The sequence below is a fragment of the Oncorhynchus clarkii genome, chromosome 12 (genome assembly GCF_045791955.1).
Source record: "Oncorhynchus clarkii lewisi isolate Uvic-CL-2024 chromosome 12, UVic_Ocla_1.0, whole genome shotgun sequence".
In the NCBI taxonomy this organism is placed as follows: Eukaryota; Metazoa; Chordata; class Actinopteri; order Salmoniformes; family Salmonidae; genus Oncorhynchus; species Oncorhynchus clarkii.
In genome coordinates, this window is record NC_092158.1 from 77,261,827 (window position 1) to 77,276,926 (window position 15,100).

The 15,100-nt window shown below is 42.0% G+C and overlaps 2 protein-coding genes across 23 annotated transcripts in view; one reads left to right on the forward strand and one right to left on the reverse strand.

The window, feature by feature from the left end:
• Window positions 1–207: 207 nt before the first annotated feature.
• Window positions 208–8,330, forward strand: LOC139421364 (UV excision repair protein RAD23 homolog A-like). 2 transcript variants are annotated; one of them, XM_071172186.1, is made up of 9 exons: window positions 208–502; window positions 1,156–1,317; window positions 1,438–1,598; window positions 2,038–2,087; window positions 2,286–2,413; window positions 2,629–2,722; window positions 5,555–5,685; window positions 5,860–6,021; window positions 6,172–8,330. In XM_071172186.1, the coding sequence occupies exons 1-9, from the start codon at window positions 437–439 to the stop codon at window positions 6,283–6,285; spliced, it is 1,068 nt and encodes a 355-aa protein (XP_071028287.1). In that variant the 5' UTR covers window positions 208–436; the 3' UTR covers window positions 6,286–8,330. The 2 variants fall into 2 exon arrangements, with proteins under 2 accessions (XP_071028287.1, XP_071028288.1); XM_071172187.1 differs by having other exon boundaries at window positions 235–502; window positions 2,292–2,413.
• Window positions 8,331–8,706: 376 nt separating this feature from the next.
• Window positions 8,707–15,100, reverse strand: part of LOC139421362 (nuclear factor 1 X-type) — a 122,337-nt gene continuing 115,943 nt past the window's right edge. For 10 of the 21 annotated variants that reach the window (XM_071172175.1, XM_071172182.1, XM_071172171.1 and 7 more), the window contains one exon: window positions 8,707–13,775. Coding sequence is in view for 13 of the 21 variants with exons in the window: in XM_071172171.1 (XP_071028272.1) it covers window positions 13,761–13,775 (15 nt within the window). In the remaining 8 variants the exon portion in view is untranslated. The remainder of the gene's footprint in view (window positions 13,776–15,100) is intronic. The other 11 variants (XM_071172164.1, XM_071172173.1, XM_071172165.1 and 8 more) reach the window with 3 other exon arrangements.

Consider the following 15,100-nt stretch of genomic DNA (forward strand, 5'->3'; position numbering starts at 1 on the left):
CAGTTGGTCTCCACCGCACCTGTCACAACTGTCAACAGATCATGACATAAATGCAAAGCATCATTTGTTCTCGCAGAGTAGATTGTAGATCCTACTACCACCTGGATAAACTGGCACTGCAGGTGTGTGATTACACCAGGATATTCATATGATTGACCAGTTAGTGGTTGTAGCTATCAGACTCAGAGAGCGCACGATGCTTGCTGCAAGTTGGGCAGCAAACCGTTACACTGCACCTACTTCTGAGTTTGGTGTCATCAAAGATGGCGATTTGCTGAGTGCTCATGGACACATCTCATGGTCATGGATAAATATTATCTTGCTTGAACTTGTGGTTATATTTGGGGTTTAATGTAATTTCTGTTTTACTTTTGAATATTTTAAAACACAGCTGTAATTGAAGCGTAAGGGGGAAACCGCGTTAGCTACCGCAACAATGCAAATCACGTTAAAAACACTGCAACAGCAGACCATTCAAATTGACATAGACCCAGATCAAACGGTAAGTGCCCATTTGTTCATAATAATGCCAGCTGTGTGCGTTTTATCTAGCCCGCTTGGCTAACTATCTTTTTTGTTATTTGCACGAAAGACTAAATTAATTGGTCTCAGATTGTTATCAATTCGGATAATACAACTAACATAGGCTAATGCTAGCTAGCTAGATGTTATTGACACCCCTAGCATTAGCTAACTAGCTAGTTCTTAGCTAGTTAGCTTGCAAGCTAATGTGTGTCAATTTGCTAACCCAATGTTGAGTCTCATTATTAGCTAGCTATGTAAGTTATTATCCGCTAAAACATCAGTTAGCTTGCTACATGACTAGCTAACTAGTTATCCCTCATCACGTTAGCTTTAGCTAACTATCTAGCGTTAGCTAGGCAGCCATATTACTAGCTTGCTAGCTACGTTATCTATTTTAGTTATTGGTGATGCATGTCCAGTTGGATGATTAATTAGCAATATTCTAGCAGACATTTACTAGCTGGGTCATAAAGAGTGAAAATAGCTAGCTAGCTAAGTTACATCATGATAGGTAAACCGCAATGTAAATAGTTGGGCAATTCAAACAGTCAATGTTAGCGAGCAACTTTTGGGTCGCAATGTGTTTAACAATTAAAGCAAGGCTGAACAGCTTCTTTTTGGTTTCTACAGGTGAAGGCACTGAAGGAGAAGATAGAAGCAGAGAGGGGAAAAGATAACTTCCCAGTGTCTGGACAGAAGCTCATATATGCTGGCAAAATCCTGCAAGATGACACACCTATTAAAGACTACAAAATTGACGAGAAGAATTTTGTTGTAGTTATGGTATCTAAGGTACATTTCCCTAATCCATTTTACTTGGACTCTTAATGAGCTGCATCAGCATGTTTTGGGGTTACATGATTGTCTACATAGATAACAGTAATAGCCTGTTTATATCTCCTCTGGATCTAGGCAAAGTCTGCCACAGCTGCTTCAACACCTTCCTCAGAGGCACCCAAGGCCCCTGTCCAGGACTCTGGGTCCTCGTCGTCTGCGGGCCCGGCCCCTGCAGCCATCCCTATCCCCCCAGAGGAGCCCACACCTACAGTCGCAGAGCCCCCAGCTCCAGCCAGGTAGGCAGACAGAAGACAGCCGTATAACTGATATTAACTTAGACAGTCTGCCAAATTGGAGAGAGTAATAAAGTAAGCTTGAGGTCTGTTCAGGAGGGTGGAGCGTTACAGAACTCTTTGCATAGACACATTTTGTGTAGGACAAATATGACCTAAACATCATGCAACATTTATTACATTTCTATCTGCAACATTTTGTAGTTTTTTCATCTTACTGAATACACCCCCTGTAGTCCCTGTAGCTCAGTTGGTAGAGCATGGGGTTTGCAACTCAAGGATAGTGGGTTCATTTCCCGGGACAACCCATACGTAAAATGTATGCACACATGACTAAGTCGCTTTGGATAAAAGCGTCTGCTAAATGGCATATATTATTTACGGCCACAATATACCACTGAATGGGTTGACTGGATTTTTGACCCTGTCGTTCTGTTTGCAGCTCAGACCTCAGTGTGGAGGTTCAGGGGGGAGATGCCTCCTCTGCCTTGGGTGAGTGATGGACTTCGACCTGGCTATGTGATTAATGCGTCAGTGTGGAATGTATCTGCTGTGTTGCTAGATTGATGATAGCATGTAATATGGGCATGGGAATTTGTAAGATGCCTTCTAGCAGCTGTGTGTTTATGTGTGTAAATATTGTCCATTGTAACTCGGGTAAATAGTTATCAACTTGTTTCTTTTGGTCAGTGACAGGAGCGGAGTATGAGACCATGCTGACAGAGATCATGTCAATGGGTTATGAGAGGGAGAGAGTGGTAGCTGCTCTCCGGGCCAGCTTCAACAACCCCCATCGGGCCGTGGAGTACCTCCTCACTGTGAGAGCCGTCAACACACCACACAACTACCTAGGATACACAATACTGTGCAACCAGGCACCATACACCATGACTCTGCAAAATGACACTGAACAATAGCCCCAAAAAATACCATGAATGTAAAATTACACTGTACAGCATGGCACCATATTTGATGAAACTTTAACATCGCAGCATGTACAATGTGCTGAGTATTTGCTGCTGTGTGTTTCCAGGACATTCCTAGCAGTCCGGTCCAAGAGACTAATCCCCCAGCACAGCTTCCTGCATCTGCCCGCACAGGCACAGAGACCCCTACTGTAGCTGAGGGTGAGTCCATCTGCCTATATCTCTGCTATAGTATTACATCTACTGTACAGTTCATTCTGGAAATGTTTTTAGACCCCTTGACTTTTTCCATGTTTTGTTACGTTACAGCCTTATTCTGAAATGGATTTAAAAAAAAATTCCCCCTGATCGATCTACACACAATACCCCACAATAGCAAGCAAAAACAGGATTTTAATAAATACAATAAAAAGATCACATTTACATACAGTTGAAGTCGGAAGTTTACATACACCATAGCCAAATACATTTAAACTCAGTTTTTCACAATTCCTGACATTTAATCCTAGTAAAGTTCCCTGTTTTAGGTCAGTTAGGATCACCACTTTATTTTAAGAATGTGAATTATCCAAATAATAGTAGAGATTTATTTCAGCTTTTATTTCTTTCATCACATTCCCAGTGGGTAAGAAGTTTACATACACTCAATTAGTATTTGGTACCATTGCCTTTAAATTGTTTAACTTGTGTCAAACGTTTTGGGTATCCTTCCACAAGCTTCCCACAATAAGTTGGGTGAATTTTGACCCATTCCTCCTGACAGAGCTGGTGTTACTGAATCAGGTTGGTAGGCCTCCATACTCGCACACACTTTTTAAGATCTGCCCACACATTTTCTATGGGATTGAGGTCAGGGCTTTGTGATGGCCACTCCAATACCTTGACGTTGTTGTCCTTAAGCCATTTTGCCACAACTGTGGAAGTATGCTTGGGGTCATTGTCCATTTGGAAGAGCCATTTGCGACCAAGCTTTAACTTCCTAACTGATGTCTTGAGATGTTGCTTCAATATATCCACATAATTTTCCTTCTAATGATGCCATCTTTTTTTGTGAAGTGCACCAGTCCGTCCTGCAACAAAGCACCCCCACATCATGATGCTGCCACCCCCGTGCTTCACGGTTGGGATGGTGTTCTTTGGCTTGCAAGCCTCCACCTTTTTCCTCCAAACATAACGATGGTCATTATGGCCAAACAGTTCTTTTTTTGTTTCATCAGACCAGAGGACATTTCTCCAAAAAGTACGATCTTTGTCCCCATGTGCAGTTGCAAACCATAGTCTGTTTTTTTATGGGGGTTTTGGAGCAGTGGCTTCTTCCTTGCTGAGCAGCCTTTCAGGTTATGTTGATATAGGGGACTCTTTTTACTGTGGATATAGATACTTTTGTACCGGTTTCCTCCAGCATCTTCACAAGGTCCTTTCCTTTTCGCACCAAAGTACATTCATCTCTAGGAGACAGAACGCGTCTCCTTCCTGAGCGGTATGACGTCTGCGTGGTCCCACCTCCAATTGACTCAAATTATGTCAATTAGCCTATCAGAAGCTTCTAAAGCCATGACATAATTTTCTGGAATTTTCCAAGCTGTTTAAAGGCACAGTCAACTTAGTGTATGTAAACTTCTGACCCACTGGAATTGTGATACAGTGAAATAATCTGTCTGTAAACAATTGTTGGAAAAATTACTTGTGTCATGCACAAAGTAGATGTCCTAACCGACTTGACAAAACTATAGTTTGTTAACAAGACATTTGTGGAGTGGTTGAAAAACAAGTTTTAATGACTCCAACCTAAGTGTATGTCAACTTCTGACTTCAACTGTAAGTATTCAGATCCTTTACTCAGAACTTTGTTGAAGCACCTTTGGCAGCGATTACAGCCTCAAGTCTTCTTGGGTATGACGCTAGTGTCATCTTGTTGGAAGGTGAACCTTCACCCCAGTCCTGAGGTCCTAACCTGCTCCAGAGCGCTCTTCATCAAGGATACTTTGCTCTGTTCATCTTTCTCTTGATCCTTACTAGTCTCCCAGTCCCTGCCACTGAAAACACCCCCAAGGCATGATGCTGTCACCACCATGCTTCACCGTAGGGATGGTGCCAGGTTTTCTCCAGATGTGACGCTTGGCATTCAGGCCAAAGAGTTCAATCTTCATTTCATCAGACCAGAGAATCTTGTTTCTCATGGTCTGAGAGTCCTTTAGGTGCCTTTTGGCAAACTCCAAGTGGGCTGTCATGTGCCTTTTACTGAGTTGTGGCTTCCGTCTGGCCACTCTACCACAAATGCCTGATTGGTGGTGTGCTGCAGAGATGGTTGTACTTCTGGAAGATTCTCCCATCTCCACAGAGGAACTCTGGAGCTCTGTCAGTGACCATCGGTTTCTTAGTCACCTCCCTGACCAAGGCCCTTCTCCTCCTATTGCCCAGTTTGACCGGGCGGCCAGTTCTAGGAAGAGTCTTGGTGGTTCCAAACTTCTTCCATTTAAGAATGGAGGACACTGTGTTCTTGGGGACCTTCAATGCTGCAGAACTTGTTTGGTACTTGTCCCCAGATCTGTGCCTCGACACAATCCTGTCTTGGAGCTCTACGGACAATTCCTTTGACCTCATGGCTTGGTTTTTGCTCTGACATGCACTGCCATCTGTGGGACCTTATCTAGACAGGTGTATGCCTTTCCAATCAAGTTGTAGAAAAATCTCAAGGATGATCAATGGAAAGTGGATGCACCTGAGCTCAATTTCAAGTCTCATAGCAAAGGGTCTGAAATAAATAAAACATTTGCAGAAAAATTCTAAAACCTGTGGGGTATTGTGTGGAGAGTGATGAGGAAAACATTTAATCAATTTTAGAATATGGCTGTAACACAACATGTGGAAAAACTCAAGAGGTCTGAATACTTTCCAAATGCACTGCATATCAGATGAGATTGTTGGAAAGATGGGCATGGTTTATGTGCATTTTCCCTAGTAAGTGTTGTATCTATATCTACTGTATGTATTAACGGGTTCTCTTCTGTTAATATTCTGTTTGTGTTGCAGGAGAAAACCCTCTGGAGTTCCTGCGTTCCCAGCCTCAGTTCCAGAGCATGAGGCAGGTGATCCAGCAGAACCCCTCACTGCTGCCAGCTCTGCTCCAACAGCTGGGCCGGGAGAACCCACAGCTCCTACAGGTAACACACATACACCATGCGCTACACACACTGATAGCACCACCACTCGTACTAGGTTGCGTCACACACTCCCTATAGTGACACCTCCCAGGTTTTGTGATTTCACAATGTATGTTCTGCCTGTTGCTGATTGCTGTCTATCTATCTTTCCCTATTGATAAAAATCAACAACAGCAAATCAGCCAGTACCAGGAGCTGTTCATCCAGATGCTGAATGAGCCGGCGGGGGAGGTTGGAGACGTGCCTGAGGTGGGGGACCTGGGTGCTGCAGTGGAGGATGGAGCTCAAGTCAACTACATTCAGGTCACACCTCAGGAGAAAGAAGCCATCGAGAGGGTGAGGGGAGCTAAAGACCTCTCAATGCACTGTTTAGGGCATAAGATGGCTTCAACTGACAAGAAGACTAGCTAAGAAATGCATGCATTGTGACCTTTCTGGTGAGAAATAGTAATGAAATGTTATGTTTTTTTCTCTCTCCTGTCTCAGTTAAAAGCGTTGGGTTTCCCCGAGGCGCTGGTGATCCAGGCCTACTTTGCCTGTGAAAAGAACGAGAACCTAGCGGCCAACTTCCTCCTGAACCAGGGCTTTGAGGATGAATGAGAGGCGCTGGCCTGCCCTCCTCTCCAGCCCAGCACAAGGACTGCACCCCACTGTAGAGCAACGATCTTCAGGTCATTTCAGAGGGGGGAGGGAGTGTTATTAGTTGGGGGGGGGGGGGTCTTACAAGCTACACAAAGTATATGTTGATCTAAGGGTGAAAGAGGAATAATGAGATCCACTTGAATTCCAATGGAATGTGTGGGATTTGTTTAGGGCAGATAGATGTATATTGAGATTTTAGAAGAGCTTTGGGAATGGGAAGGAGGGGGCTGAAGGCTTTGCGGAGTGTGTGTACATGTCTGTGTGTGTGTGTACAGGTGGATGCCATTCAATTAAGGTGCAAAGTCATTGATATGCATATCTAAGCTTGTTAATGCTGTAGCTGGTTGTAATGGAAGCACATTCTCCTTGATGCACTTCTACAATGTTGGTGTATTGAGGCAAGAGGGGAAAGAGAAACTAAACTGACGGTCATGAAGAGTCCGCTTGTGGTCTGTTCACTTGATTGCACCAGTCCCTCACATTTCCTTTGCCATTCAAAAACCAACCACATAGCAAAACACATCTCATCTCATCCAAGTACATTTCACCAGTGGCCAGGCTAAATTATTTATGAGGTCCCCTCACTTCACCTCAAAGCTAGCTCTTTTAGTTTTCACTCAGATATCCATGATCTCTCTGGGTGTGGAAATGCTCAACATCCTGAGTAAATCGAGCGGTATAGAACAACCAAAATGACAAATGGGTGTGTGTATGCTCACATAACCATACAGGTACATTACTGTGTGGATATGTGTCTGAAAATTACGTTTTGCTGAAAGGTGCACAGTCCTCTCTAGTGTTACGTCTCTGATGAGCTGACCAACTCTGACCTTACCTTTATATATAATCCTCTGAAGAGGGGAAGAGAGAGCTGGCAGGGACCAGTCCTGGGATGCTGGAGTTACTCAATTACCTCTTTCCCAAGGCTGAGGAGTAGACACACCACCTTTCTCATAGGATCTGATTAATAGTACACACGAAGGGCAGCTCAAATACAACGGGACCAGCTGGTCATGAGACACTAAGGGCTGGATTCAGCCCGTATCGTGTAAAAATGTAAGGGTAATTCCCTGTTGAGCCGACATATGCAGCATTTACCATGAATGCAGTCTCGGCGACTGCGGGAACATTGCCTTTAAATTGTCAATAGCGCTATAAAGCGGATATTCAGCACTACGGATTGAATAGAGCCCAAAATGTCCAGTAAGAACAAGGGGCCACATGAAGGTTGTCCGTATAAAGTCTTTATTAAACCAGGACCCAGTCATAGCCAATCATTGTCATCATCCACAGCCTGAATGAGCCTATTCAGACTATTCAACAGTCTTTAGTGATGAGGTGAATCTGAAGTTTAAACCGGCTATCGCCTAGCTTTAACCACCTGTTTCCAAATGAGATAGTAAAACATGAGGCTTGGTTGACACATGCCTTATTACACTAAGGATTCTCCGTGTTTTGAGATGTTGCTATTGTGGGTTTTCTGAGGGAACGGAGGGTACCAAGAAATGTGTGGTTTTATGAATATTCACTTATCAAGTTATGTTTTCTCTTTAACTTAACATGGCAGGAGTTTAATGGGTCTATGAAGAGACAAGCTTTTATGAGTTTGGATTGAACAGATGCATTCAAATGTATTGACTCCCTTGCACAGAATTTCCTGTTTTCTCTTTTCAAAACTGGTTGAATAGCTATTTTTACCCTGCAGGCACCTTCAACTTGCCACAAGTAGGATCAATTACACTCAAACCAAATTCATTGTGCATTTAGTTCAGGCCATTTTTGACTTAAGTGAAACATTTCAGTTTTGATTTATTTTTTGGACCTTTGAAACAAATACACATGTGAACACAAAGTTTTCAATCTCAACTTATTTTAAAGGAATAGTGAATATTGATCATGACAATATGTTTGACTGCATCTGTTTTTGTGAACATGGCTTTCACTGACACTGGCATTTTACAGCATCAACATGATCCGCTTCATTAAACATCAATATGTCATGGCTTCTTATGTTTTATTTCATGCCAAACACTCCCGTATGCACCACATTCTTGGTCTTGACAATGACTGAGGCCAAATGAAATGAAACTCAACTTGATCTTATGGAATACACAGTATTACAGGAAATGTAATTTATACACACTCCGGTTCAAGTCCAGGCATTTCGGTATCATGTGGGAATGAGTAGTGCTACTCCTGTGGACTTGACCCTCCATTATCAGTATTGGTAAGTAGATTTTCTGATAAGCAGTGAAACTATTTTGGCCTCTTACCCCACTCTATAACATGATGCAACTCTAGGGTTCTCATCCCCAGCACAGGCAAATCACCTAACCAATCAAACAGCAATCTGAAAATAAGCAGACAGAAACAGGTGAGTTACAGTCAAGAACATCCTTTTATTCAAGTGTTGCTCTTTTCAAACTGTTTTTATTATTATGGAAAAGAAACTGTAATTAACACATGCATTTCACCATGGGCTCTGGGAGGTGTATTCCTGAGGGAGGGAAGCTGCACTGAGGGGTGCGGTGGGAGCTTAGGGGGTGGGGGGCAAGGCCAGCTGGGGGTTCACTCTACACAACACTAAACACGGCCCTACACACTTTTAAAAATAAACCCAAAGGAAAAAAAATAAATGGAGGGCCAGGGAGAGACAGCTCTGGTGCTGCAGGGCAAGATAGGTAGGGACCAACGTTCTGCCCAAGCAAAGCACACACTGAAACCTGTCACTCTGGCTTCTCGACTGGCGCTTTACTTGTCAAGGCTAATACTGCTGCTGGCTGCAATCACTTACAATAAAAACGTGCATATTCCTGTAGGAAACAAGTAGGCCCTCTATCAAGCCCACTCTTGATTTTGCTGGTGGAATTTCAAGGTGCTTTAACTGTACCACATGTCACATACAGTGAATAGAACCATATGACTTTAGTCTGTAATTGTTCTCACTGTTCATTTGGGATTCTAGTAAATGGGTGTAATGGTTCTCTTGATTGTGGATCTGAGCCTGCCAGTCTACCTGGGCTGGAACCATTCTGTTATAAGGTGCTTAGTCATTTCAGGTACTTTTTTCACTTGTTTTAATAGCTGGTCTCATACAACCACTAGAAAGGTGCATCATTAAATGGTCTCAATGTAGCATTGCTGCATAAGATATGAAAATCCAAATTCTGTAAAAAAAAAAAAATTTGATAAAAACAATAATTAAAAACCTGCCTATTCTACCCCAGTTGCCATGCAGCTCCCTTGCCCATTCAGAGGGACATTCCTATGTGTATTTTATCTCCACGTTGTGATATGTTATCAAATACATCCCAGTGAAAAACTAGGCACCCTCACAGACCCTCTCCTCGCCACACCCCAAGAGCCCACCCGGTGTAACTTGTTCACTTACATTAGCTGTTCAATGGAGAAGCTGAAGAGATCGGTATGGTATACAATGTGAAGCATACAGACAAGAATAACATGTGAGCTAACTGCATTCTGCTCAGACAAAGTTTAGCTTTTTTTTTTACCCCTCCATTCAGAGAAAAGGGGTTTGGGGAGGGATAAGGAGGGTAACGCAGCTACAGACTACTCCAGTGTCCAAGAGAGACAGAAGACAAGATACAGGAAGACAAGCAAGACAGATTTTTTTTTTGTTGCTTTTCTTAATTATTCAACAATAAAAATAACTAAATCACACCAATTTCCTTTAGTACTATATATACTGCTTTGAAAAGCTTGAAGGAGAGGATATAGAAGAAATATGAAGGAGGGGACTTTTTTGAGACGGGCACTCAGGATTACAAGATGGAGTCTGTGAACAAAAGGCACTTTTTAGGGACAACCTTTAAGATGCTCTGATTCTAACACTACATCACCAAACAAATATTTAGAATCATTTACACTGCGGATTGGGAGTGGAAGGGGGAAGGGTTCACTTCTTTGATTTAAACCTGCTCTCATCCTTTCTGTGCTCAAAATACACCTTATACTCTCTCACCTCTTGTTTGGGTTTGAGATAGGAGTCTACTAATCAACTAAACCTACCAAAATGTATTTCACATTACACCTCCCATCTCTCCAAACGCTGTTAATCACTTTGTGGTTGAGCTAACACTTAGAAAAATGGATTCCATATCTGATGCATCTCCCAAAATGGGGAAGATCTTGTCTGTGTCCCAAACTTGATTACTTTGGTTGGCCAGTTTTAAACATGTCCACAGTTTAGAAAATTGCATGCAAGTTGCAATTTATGTGTTAAATAGGTCATGTTTTAGTCAGTTCTCTGGTGATACTGACATGGTCCAGATGTCCATTACATCAGGCCTTTCCCACTAGTTCATCATCCCATTGTCAGGATAACCATCTAATCAAACTAAACGGTCCTCTTCCTGCTCTGGGATAAAGGTTGAAGAAAAATGCCTTTTGTCACAACCTTTTCATATAATGAACCCCTCCCCCCTTGGTAAATACAAAAAGAGAAATAGAATAATGCATGTTTCCTAAAATGTGCTTTATGATAACACTTAATTTTGTTTATTACTATTTATGTATAATAGAGTTTGAATGTACTTTATTTCGTAAAAAGCACCAGTTTCATTTAGTGATATATATTTTTGTTTTGCTAAATTGTTCCTTCAGCCCTCCCAGATTTAGAAAACAAATCATTACAAATACATTTTTTTAAATGAATAAGGAAAAAAAATAAAACTCATTTTCAATTTACAAAGACTGGGATTTTTTTTGTTTGCCCTCGTGTTTAGAGTCCCGGAGCTAGTGGACTTAAAACAAAAAAATTGAGGGTTTAGCCTCTCTTTTCTCGTGACACCCTCAAACAATCTCTAACAGACAAACACAATGTATCTACCCAAGGCATTGCACATGGCTCAATCAACATACATACATTTTTTTCAACAATACTTCCCAAACAAGAAAGAATAACCAAAATCTAATCTGTTATTTTCCTTGACTACAATGTCACTTTATTGTTTGCTATATAAATCATGTATCTATAGTATTTGCCATGGAAACTTTTTGCTATTAGATGTAGGTGTGGGTGTAGGGACTGGTACTTTTGCTCTAATCAGATATTTAAGATGCATCAATTGACTGTGCCATGCTTCAAAAAATAACTAGACTGCCACAGAGCTTATTTTGCAAATAAAAAAATGTATATATCTATAAATATATATGTGTGTATATATAAAGATGATTGCAATTATTCAGTGAGCTGTCACTGTTTTTCTCCCCAGACATAGCATTTCACCACCATTCACTATTAGCTTATATGTGAGAAAAAGAACCTGAATTCATGTTTAACAAATTGCATAATGGGAATACAGAGGCACTTCCATAGATTAGAAAAGAAATCACCATAGCCATCATAATTCTTATTCAGCAGTGCTAGTTCTCTATCAAGCTGATGAGATGGTTGCCATCTGGCAACATTGTTTCCCTGCAGTGAAGTACATGGCCAGGCAGTCCAGTTATTTTGTGAGGTTGGTGATTTGAGCTGATGTTGAACTGAATCTTAGTAATGTTAGGAATTCAAATAAAAAGTGAATGATTAAAAACAAAAGGTTTCCTCAGAGATTTCCTTATGTTAAGACTTCCCTTTACAGTCAATCTGGCCTGGGCTGGGTGGTTGTAACTGCTACTTATACTGTAAGTTTGCATGTGAGTGTGTGAGTTTGTCAAGTGGCTCTGTGCTAAGTGTGTTCATTTAATTTGTCCCTCTTGATTTCAAAAGGTTGAACTTTTGGCTGGTAAGGTATCTTTAGGGCAGTTTGATCTATAAGGGCTGATTGAACAGAACGAACATGCTGGATAGGATGGGGAGCTGAGATCGTGTCAGGGAAAAGAGGCGACCATAGCACCCTGCCAGACCATCTCAATATGGCCTCTGACTTCATCCTAGGCTCTCCTCCCCAAACATGGGAACAAACATGTCACATCATTTTGCTCCACAGCGTGGCTCTCTGCTCTTGGAACAGGGGCAGTCTGGGAGTGTAAACAAAAAGGGTCAACTTCAGGGAGATGGGAGGGAGGTGGACTTTGGGCCCTCAGCAACCTAATGTCACTGTTTCACTACATGGTACTGAACACTGACAGAATCACCCTTCCTGGCAATACCACTCGAAGTCTCGCTCCCACCCGCTGTATTTCTCAATAAGGTGCTGTCATTCAAACACATTTTTTAAAGCGGACAAATTCAGAGGGACAAGTCCAATAAGAGAAGAAACAAAAAATAAAACAATTCTGTGCAAAAGGGAATATTACTACTGTAGCTGTGTAGTTCTGGGTGTTAAAGCAGAGGCCTGTGTTTTTAACTAAATATGTGTGTTGGGTTCTGTGTCTACTACAAGGGGCAAAAAGAGTGTACTGGAAACGTGTGAATAGCATGTGTTATAGACGTAATAACATCACTTGGGCCCGGTGTGTGTGTGTATATATGTGTGTTACAAATGGCATTCATCATTCAAATGAAAGTGGGTATACTTAGCACTTGATTATTGTCGCAGTTGTAGTTTTGCAAGAGTGAACTGGGCAATTGCATTTTGCTTTACTTGGGTTTGGGTTCTTCTGCTGGGATGCTGGTTAGAGTGGAGGCCTTGTGTTGCTGAACTGTAGGCTGAGACTTTTCATATCATGTTTTTTTCTCTTTCATTAATAATAACGATACAATCATAGGTAAGCCTGTTTTTTCCCCATGCCATGTAGGTGTAATAGTGGACATGAGATTTGTGTTAATTCAGCTTGTAGTGCAACCTTTAGGATATGTTTTGGCATGGTTTCTGTCTTGTTAGTAGTGGGGCTGATTAGGTCAATGGTTATAAAACTGGGAAATATTGGTCAATTGACAGTGTGTTGAGTGACACGGAGACATCACATTAGCATGGACTGCTACATATTTCACTGGAACCTAATGGGTTTGTTTTGTGGGTGATTTGACAGTGGGGAGTGTACCTCATTTAAATTATGGCGTGTTTTGTGCCTTCAAGAGAGTGATTGGATGTTCCCTTCAATTTCAATCCCTACTCCTACATCCGTTTTTTTGACTGTTGAACAGTTGCTTTTCCCAGCCATTGCACAATGTGTCCGTCCTTGTTCCGAAGTAGAAGGTGACCTTTTTTCTCTTCAGGTTCCTCTTTTTGTGTTGCCGTGTTTTGCTGGTTCGGTGGTTTTGAGAGATGATGACTTGTCCTCTGCCTCTCCCAAATCCTATGATCCTCCCGTCTTAAAAATGGGGGGGGGGGGGGGTCCCTCTGTTTAGGTAATTGGGTCCAGAGTTCCTCTACTAGTATCATGCTAAGATTTCCTGGGTTGCTTTACTTTTTATGTGAGACATAAGGATCGTTGGGCAATTTCCTGTGGGTTATTTTTCTGTTTTCCATGTTTCAATTCCCAATTGTAATGAAAGATTCTAGACGCTGGTTTGCAGATAGGTCATGTCAGAGGAACCAAGACTGTTAAATAGAAAAAAAAGAGGACATTGTTAACAGGATCCGCCCCATTTTCAATTTTCGCTTAAAATGACATACCCAAATCCTAACTGCCTGTAGCTCAGGCATTGAAGCAAGGATATGCATATTCTTGATACCATTTGAAATTAAACACTTTGAGGTTTGTGTAAATATGAAATGAATGTAGGAGAATATAACATTAGATCTGGTAAAAGAAAATACAAAGAAAAAGCAACTGTTTTTTTTTGTGTGTGTTTGTACCATTATCTTTGAAATGCAAGAGAAAGGCCATAATGTATTATTCCAGCCCAGGCGCAATTTAGATTTTGGGTACTTGATGGCAGCAGTGTATGTGCAAAGTTTTAGACTGATCCAATGAACCATTGCATTTCTGTTCAAAATTGTGTATCAAGACTGCCCAAAATGTGACTAATTGGTTTATTAATAACTTTTCAAGTTCATAACTGTGCACTTTCCTCAAACAATAGCATGGTATTCTTTCACTGTAATAGCTACTGTAAATTGGACAGTGCAGTTAGATTAACAAGAATTTAAGCTTTCTGCCAATATCAGATATGTCTATGTCTTGGGAAATGTTCTTGTTACTGACAAGCTCATGCTAATCGCATTAGCCTACGTTAGCTCAACCGTCCCGTGGGGGACCTACTGATCCTGAAGAAGTTTTAAGTTAAAATGTGTACCATTGAAAATAAGTAAACACTATGTTCCACAATTGACCACTAGAGGCCCCCACACATTCCTTACACTAACAATGGTCAACAGTTGTCAGCCCCTTGTCATATTGAGGAAATACTCTCAGCTATATTGACTGACTGTCCATGGCTGTACTGTAGTGTACTGTACTGTACTATAGTGCTGTGAGAGTATGGTGTGGCTCTGCTGCTAAAGGCTGTTGTTATTCCTGACTGGACTCACAGGCAGCGGGGGGAGAGATGGCTGGCGCTCCCTGTATTCAGATTGAGTTTCTCCCGCTCAGTGTGAAAAGAGAGCAGAACTGGGTCGCCGGCCGGGATCTGGCACCATTCAACACTGGCCAACATTCTGGAGCCTTGGAAACTCTGGGCCTCCGGGGAGGTGCAGTTTGTTTGTTTGACTCTAACAGGTCGCCTGAATACCCCCCCACTTCTGCCTCTTGCCCTCCCTCCTCCCCCCTCTTGCCGCAGGCTCTGTCCCAGCAGCCTACGGGCTTTGTAACTCTTCCCCTGTCAGTTACACTATCTCTCTGTCTCTCTCTCTCCATCTATCTCCCTCTAACACTCTCTCTGGAATCCTTGGCAGTAGTGACCACCCTCTTTCCTTACCCACGC

What these genes read in the sequence shown, in the direction of transcription:
- LOC139421364 (XM_071172186.1), top strand. Translation starts at nt 437, where the DNA reads ATGCAAATCACGTTAAAAACACTGCAACAGCAGACCATTCAAATTGAC. An exon ending in AGATGCCTCCTCTGCCTTGG is followed by an intron (nt 2,088 to 2,285) that starts GTGAGTGATGGA and finishes TCTTTTGGTCAG; the next exon opens with TGACAGGAGCGGAGTATGAG. An exon ending in AGAAAGAAGCCATCGAGAGG is followed by an intron (nt 6,022 to 6,171) that starts GTGAGGGGAGCT and finishes CTCCTGTCTCAG; the next exon opens with TTAAAAGCGTTGGGTTTCCC.